This window comes from Panulirus ornatus, chromosome 55 (assembly GCF_036320965.1).
Source record: "Panulirus ornatus isolate Po-2019 chromosome 55, ASM3632096v1, whole genome shotgun sequence".
NCBI lineage: Eukaryota > Metazoa > Arthropoda > Malacostraca > Decapoda > Palinuridae > Panulirus > Panulirus ornatus.
In genome coordinates, this window is record NC_092278.1 from 14,500,408 (window position 1) to 14,508,376 (window position 7,969).

Below are 7,969 nucleotides of genomic sequence, written 5' to 3' on the forward strand. Positions count from 1 at the left end.
TGGTCCTGCAGGTAGTGGTCCACTCTGGCCTGGTCCTGCAGGTAGTGATCCACTCTGGCCTGGTCATGCAGGTAATGGTCCACTCTGACCTGGTCCTGCAGGTAGTGGTCCACTCTGGCCTGGTCCTGCAGGTAGTGGTCCACTCTGACCTGGTCCTGCAGGTAGTGGGTCACCCTGGCCTGGTCCTGCAGGTAGTGGTCCACTCTGACCTGGTCCTGCAGGTAGTGGGTCACTCTGGCCTAGTCCTGCAGGTAGTGGTCCACTCTAACCTGGTCCTGCAGGTAGTGGGTCACTCTGGCCTAGTCCTGCAGGTAGTGGTCCACTGTGACCTGGTCCTGCAGGTAGTGGTCCACTCTGGCCTGGTCCTGCAGGTAGTGGTCCACTCTGACCTGATCCTGCAGGTAGTGGTCCACTCTGACCTGGTCCTGCAGGTAGTGGTCCACTCTGACCTGGTCCTGCAGGTAGTGGGTCACCCTGGCCTGGTCCTGCAGGTAGTGGTCCACTCTGACCTGGTCCTGCAGGTAGTGGGTCACTCTGGCCTAGTCCTGCAGGTAGTGGTCCACTGTGACCTGGTCCTGCAGGTAGTGGTCCACTCTGGCCTGGTCCTGCAGGTAGTGGTCCACTGTGACCTGGTCCTGCAGGTAGTGGGTCACTCTGGCCTAGTCCTGCAGGTAGTGGTCCACTGTGACCTGGTCCTGCAGGTAGTGGTCCACTCTGACCTGGTCCTGCAGGTAGTGATCCACTATGACCTGGTCCTGCAGGGAGTGGTCCACTCTGGCCTGGTCCTGCAGGTAGTGGTCCACTGTGACCTGGTCCTGCAGGGAGTGGTCCACCCTGACCTGGTCCTGCAGGTAGTGGTCCACTCTGACCTGGTCCTGCAGGTAGTGGTCCACCCTGGCCTGGTCCTGCAGGTAGTGGTCCACTCTGATCTGGTCCTGCAGGTAGTGGTCTACTGTGACCTGGTCCTGCAGGTAGTGGTCCACTCTGGCCTGGTCCTGTAGGTAGTGGTCCACTCTGGCCTGATCCTGCAGGTAGTGGTCCACTCTGACCTGGTCCTGCAGGTAGTGGTCCACTCTGACCTGATCCTGCAGGTAGTGGTCCACCCTGACCTGGTCCTGCAGGTAGTGGTCCACTCTGACCTGATCCTGCAGGTAGTGGTCCACTCTGACCTGATCCTGCAGGTAGTGGTCCACTCTGACCTGGTCCTGCAGGTAGTGGTCCACTCTGACCTGGTCCTGCAGGTAGTGGTCCACCCTGACCTGGTCCTGCAGGTAGTGGTCCACTCTGACCTGGTCCTGCAGGTAGTGGTCCACTCTGACCTGATCCTGCAGGTAGTGGTCCACTCTGACCTGGTCCTGCAGGTAGTGGTCCACTCTGACCTGGTCCTGCAGGTAGTGGTCCACCCTGACCTGGTCCTGCAGGTAGTGGTCCACTCTGACCTGGTCCTGCAGGTAGTGGTCCACCCTGACCTGGTCCTGCAGGTAGTGGTCCACCTTGACCTGGTCCTGCAAGTAGTGGTCCACTCTGACCTGGTCCTGCAGGTAGTGGTCCACCCTGACCTGGTCCTGCAGGTAGTGGTCCACTCTGGCCTGGTCCTGCAGGTAGTGATCCACTCTGACCTGGTCCTGCAGGTAGTGGTCCACCCTGGCCTGGTCCTGCAGGTAGTGGTCCACCTTGACCTGGTCCTGCAAGTAGTGGTCCACTCTGGCCTGGTCCTGCAGGTAGTGATCCACTCTGACCTGGTCCTGCAGGTAGTGGTCCACCCTGACCTGGTCCTGCAAGTAGTGGTCCACTCTGACCTGGTCCTGCAGGTAGTGGTCCACCCTGACCTGGTCCTGCAGGTAGTGGTCCACCCTGGCCTGGTCCTGCAGGTAGTGGTCCACCTTGACCTGGTCCTGCAGGTAGTGGTCCACTCTGACCTGGTCCTCCATGTAGTAGAGACGACCCATTAACCCTCAGGTCACCTACTTGTCTTCCCACGACCGCCATCTCATGGGAACTTCCTCGTACCTGAGGCGTGTTGAAGCCTACCTGCCACACCTGGGAATCAGGAAAGTTCATGAATGGTTTGTACCTGCCGGAGGTGGACGCCGTCAGCTGCTGGGCCTCGCCAGTGATGGACGGTGGGAAACCGTGGGAGTCCTGAGGACGCGGATGGAGGGGGGTCCTGCCGGACGCATCGGCTATTTTCTGTAATTTTCTCGTCACAACTAGATGTTTATTCAGTGGGTCTTAACCCAGAACCATCATGGTAATTAGCATTAAGGGGCTGGCGTAGCCTCACGCATATGTGGGCTTGTGTGACACCGCTAGCCCCACACACACACATATACCTGTTTTCACATACACGACATTCGATAATTGAATAACTCGCTCACTTCTCCATTTTCTTTTCTATTATTATTCTTTTTCTTACGTTTTCTGACTTTCTCTCATAATCTATGGTGGCACAACCAAGTGATATTTCGCCGGCGTCGATTCGAACTGGTGCCACTACCTTGTAGGGGCTGGGCAGAAAGAACCCCTTGGCCCACATGACCGTGGTCACTTTTGCAACATTTTCCTCCTGCTTTGCCTCCTCCTCCCCTGATCTGTTTCCTCTCTCTCAAATCCAACTCTCCAAGGCTACTTCTCCTCTATACTATCACATCTCCAATTATAATCTCTTATCATCGTGTCCAAAACAGGAGTAGAGTTTGTAGCTACTCTAATACGAAAACACCTATTATACAACTCCTGTATCTCGCGTTCCCTAACTTGGATGCCACCTGGTTGAAAAAAAAATCTCTGTCCTGCATTACCTTGTTGTCATATTTCGTTTATTTCCCTTTCAGTTCCTCTATGTACAACTCCTCGATTGCACGACTTCCTGCCACGAAGCTCTGTTTTCGTCTCATCCATACGTTGAGATTCTCTACACAGGGAATGTCAATACACACCACAAAAGGATGAGTTAGGCTCGAACTGGGACGCTAACACCTTCTCTGGTGTCCTGCATTCACACCACAGACATGTGTTACTCTGCGTTTTGATCTGTGTTTCCCCCGTTGATGCTCCGGGAATCCTCCATAGAAGGAGGTATTGAGATAGGAGTTTATATATATATATATATATATATATATATATATATATATATATATATATATATATATATATTCGCCATTTCCCGCGCTAGCAAGGTCGCGTTAAGAACAGAGGACTAGCCCTTAGATGGAATATCCTCACTTGGCCTCCTTCTCTATTCCTTCTTTTGGAAAATTAAAAAGAAAAGAAAGAACGAGAGGGGAGGATTTCCAGCCCCCCGCTCCCACCCCTTTTAGTCGCCTTTTACGACACGCAGGGAATACGTGGGAAATATTCTTTCTCCCCTATCCCCAGGAATTATATATATATATATATATATATATATATATATATATATATATATATATATATATATATATATATATATATATATATATATATTTTATATATATATATATATATATATATATATATATATATATATATATATATATATATATATATATATATATATATATATATTCTTTCTTTTCTTTCAAACTATTCGCCATTTCCCGCATTAGCGAGGTAGCGTTAAGAACAGAGGACTGGGCCTTTGAGGGAATACCCTCACCTGGCCCAATTCTCTGTTCCCTCTTTTGGAAAATTAAAAAAAAACGAGAGGGGAGGATTTCCAGCCCCCCGCTCCATATATATATATATATATATATATATATATATATATATATATATATATATATACTGAAAAGTGGCAGGTGTGGTGTCCTTGTGTTATAACAACTTGATAAAATGCATCATGTTTTGTGTTGTGGGTTGTTGTTGAGTTTAGTTCTGGGTCGTCGTACTGATTGAATTGGCTTGGTCAGGTATGGCTTTCTGTGTCTTGTGAGGCTTTGGCTGCCAGTGTGAATGCTTGGGGGGAAGAAGAGCAAGCAGTTCAGTTGAACGTGAGAGATATCGTTGAGTCTCGTGCCTTAACATACAGGTCATCACTATGTCTCCTGCAGGTCGTGTGTGGCAGCCGATCAGAACGAAAGCTGGGTCGTCCAGATGAGAGAGGCGCCGTGAGAGCAGAGGCACATTCTTCGGACGCAGGGGCGTGATTGAAGGGTTCCAGATACGACCGGGGAAGACGACAATTCTAGAAGGAGCAACGGGTCGTGGAAGACGATTGTGAAGAATGAGGAACATGAGGAAGGGAAATGTCACGGGACGAGCGGAGGGTGATGGAAGGGAGCCATTGTCAGTTCTCTGCCTGAGGGGGAACGAAGCACTGCTCCCCAGCGCTGCTTACGAGCCATTACCATACGTGTGACGCCCTCCTGCCACTCACAGAGAATCTACTGTGCTCATTACATGAGTAAATGATATCATTACACACATGAATGTATTGCAATGAGCGGGCACTTTCATGGAACACATAACACCCTCCAACAGCAAGGATTCGGACCACCACCACTTCAGTGGAAACTGTGTTCTCTACTGATTGATTCTACCTCCAATGGGATCCATTTTACCGAACCTAACTGTACAACGTTATCTGCTGGCTGTGAGAGCCTGGTGGGAAATGACCAGTGTAGACTCCGTTGCTCACCAACGTGAGACGAAGAGTATTCGAGTACATAGTATTCGAATAGCCATTTCCCTATTAAGGGCGATCATAGCCTAGCGGTAGCGCTCCCGCCTGTTACACAGGCTTCCCGGGTTCGATCCTGGCTGTTGGAGGTTTGTATGTTCTATGAAGATGCGTGTTCATATGCACTTTGTTCGTATATATATATATATATACTTTATCTTTTAGTATTATGAAGAATGTCAGTAATCAAGGATATATCAGATATTAATGTATATTTTTGTGTATATGAAATTTAGATAGTTCTGCGTTTTCTGTATGTAAATACGATTTTCGTCCTAGATTTTTAGATGACTCGTTCCATGTCTGCTTAATGATTGATAAAAGAATAACTGACGTATGACATAATAGATGTTTCTCAATATATGTAATCAATAATTGATGATGGAATAGTAATCGTGATTATTGTTAACTAATGAGCATTACTTAACTTTACGAGCCAAAGACATTTTTTTTACAGGTCGTGTTACAGTCAACCTTCTCAAAGCCATTTTCCTTAGCAGTATAACTGCATGTATTGTAGTATAACGTTCCCTGTGTACTTCAATGTATAATCAGTATACATGTCCTGTACCTTTACAATATGTATACTTTAGGGTGTCCCTCACAGCGTATTCCACTGAGAAGCCATTATTTTATGTTTAGAATCCGCAGTTGTATAGTGTTAGGTCCTTCCCTCCCTCTATACTTCACTGTATGATCAGTTTACAGATCCTGTAAACTCCAGGTATACATGCATCCATAACTGTATGCTTCCCTGTATCAATGCCGTAGACTTAATATTTTGTACCTATTTACAACCCCCCCCCCCACTTTGTACCACTGTTTAAACCACTGACAGACCATGTATAACCACTGTATAAGCCACTGACAATCCCAAAGTATGGCATCGTATACTACACTGCCAAAATTCATGTATACCACTGTACAATCCATTGATAAACTAATGTATATAACCGTATAGCACTTTGATAAACCTCTCTGGATACCAATATGTATATTGCAGTGGTGGACACCAGGTGTAGTGATATGTCGGACATCTGGCCTGGTGGTACTGTGTCAGACACCTGGCCTGGTGGTACTGTGTCGGACACTTGACCTGGTACTGTGTCAGACACTTGGCCTGGTGCTGTGTCGGACACCTGGCCTGGTACTGTGTCAGACACTTGGCCTGGTACTGTGTCGGACACTTGGCCTGGTGCTGTCATACACCTGACCTGGTTACATAGAACTGAGTGCCGAGCATGTTGAGGTAGGATTGTATCGGAAGGATTTTGATTTCATTATGTGGGTGTTCGGTATTTCAAGTTGCTAGGCAGCTAGCAATTGGTCTAAGTGTACTATATTCTGTGGCTTGCACCTTTGTTATGTTTGTATTTGAAGTGGTGGAAGAACAGGCAGGTGAGGCGTAGTTTAGAGTGGAGCAGATGAGTTGTTTGGAAAGGATGTTGAGGGAACCTTTTCCTTGTCCAAATCTGGTACCACATTAGTTTCGTGAGGGCATTTTAGTTTGAGTGCTGCTTCTGAGTTGATGTTTTTTGGCGTGGTGAATGAATGTCGTATATGTGTCGTACGTGATGCCTGGATTGGTTCGTATTTTGTTTAGTGGGAGAGATTATCCATGCAAGGGGACCGGAAAGTGTGAGCTGGAATCGTATTTGTTTGGTGTTAAAAGAATCATTGAAGACTTCTGTGGAGGTGCAGGCATTCTGTTTTGGGTGAACCATTTTCCCAATGCCATAATGTAGTAATCTAGTAACTGCTGCGTATTGTGATTTGCGACAGGTAATGGAAGGTCATGTAGGAAGAGATAGAAGAGGGCTGGAGAGAGGACTGCTCCTTGGGGAACTCCAAGACAGAGTCTAAGTGTTTTAGAGGTGAAGCCATTGTGAGTAGCTCTGGCATGGCGGCTGACTATGCAATTGACCAATAACTTTTGTCAGTGTTGTAAAGGATGGTGTCGAGTATTGTTTGTGTGGGGATGTGTCCAGGGACATTGTCGAATGCTTTGATGTTGACTAGTGCCACTAGTACTGAGCGGGAAGGGACTTGTGGTTGGTTGAAGCCATCTAGGACGTGTTGTGTGAGGTCAGTGATCACCATTGATCACATCCATGATCACTCCATTCCCATCACTACATGTGCATAATACTCTTATTTTCACTAATCCATGTTCAAGCTAGCCTTGAGCCTGGCATGGATCAATCTATGGTCACCACCACACCCAAATCTTCACAATACTCTTATCCTGAACACAGCTTGGATCAATTTTCTTTTTTTATTGTAAGGTGGGCTTTGGGAAAATCCTAGCTCACACTAAATAACAACAAAGGTTCCAACATGTGATGAAGGTGCGTAAATGCGTATGTTTTAGGATATTGTTATAACACGACTTCAGTTTTATGATATCCATTTGTTCCTTCGATAGCTCAGTTGGTAGAGCGGTGGACTGTAGGTGGTATAAATCATACATCCAAATCAGACATCCATAGGTCGCTGGTTCGAATCCGGCTCGAAGGAGATCTGTTTTGAACTTGTCATTCATGTGTTAAGATTTCAATGGTTTCTACGTTTATTGTTATTTCCAATTTCTGATTTCATATTAAGACTTTTTGATATTCTATGTGCCAAGGTTGTTAATTGTTGGGATTCAAATAGTTTTCATCTTAATGTGAGTATATCCAAAGTGTGGAAATTAAAAAAAAGATGTTTTAGGTAAACCACCACATGCCTTCGACAGTTTACTTTGGGTTATTTAGCAGGAAATCACTGTTTAAAATGGTGAATCAAAATGACGGACCACAAAAGTTTAAAAAGAAAAACAGCGCAACAAATAATGCCATCAGTTTGGAGAAAGAACACATACTGAGAATGATGGACGACCATGAAGGGGTAAGCCAGTTATGTTGTTGTTGTTGTTGTTGTTATAGTCATAAACGTGTTTGACGCTGCCGGTGAAACACTGAACGAGACTTCGAGACCCAGGAGGAAAGTGAGTGGGGTTATTTGCCATATTTATGCCTTATTTCTGGTGACATTTGCAAACAATATAAATGAGCTGTTATGTTTTCGACAAATTATAATGGTGGCATGCATTTATATAAGAAATATATTTCTATCAGGCAATTCCACATAGAAATGTGAATTTTTCATTAATATATATTTAAAGGAAAATAAATGAACTTATCGTTTATTTTAGTCATAGGTATATCTTGTTTTCTTATATGAATTCGAAAAGCCATAAGAGAAAACGGTTATTTTAATGGGAAACTATTGTAACCCTTTACATTATGGTCAGGTGTGGCTGTCTTG

At 45.9% G+C, this 7,969-nt stretch overlaps 1 protein-coding gene and 1 non-coding gene across 2 annotated transcripts in view; both read left to right on the forward strand.

The window, feature by feature from the left end:
• LOC139765737 (uncharacterized) overlaps positions 1–5,613 on the forward strand; it is a 47,149-nt gene extending 41,536 nt beyond the window's left edge. The window contains 1 exon segment of the mRNA XM_071693554.1: positions 4,032–5,613. Coding sequence (XP_071549655.1) covers positions 4,032–4,078 — 47 coding nt within the window. The 3' untranslated portion in view covers positions 4,079–5,613.
• A 1,462-nt stretch (positions 5,614–7,075) lies between these two features.
• On the forward strand, positions 7,076–7,177 carry TRNAY-GUA (transfer RNA tyrosine (anticodon GUA)). The gene is made up of 2 exons: positions 7,076–7,112; positions 7,142–7,177. It is a non-coding gene; the product is annotated as a tRNA-Tyr (tRNA).
• The last annotated feature ends 792 nt before the right edge of the window (positions 7,178–7,969 follow it).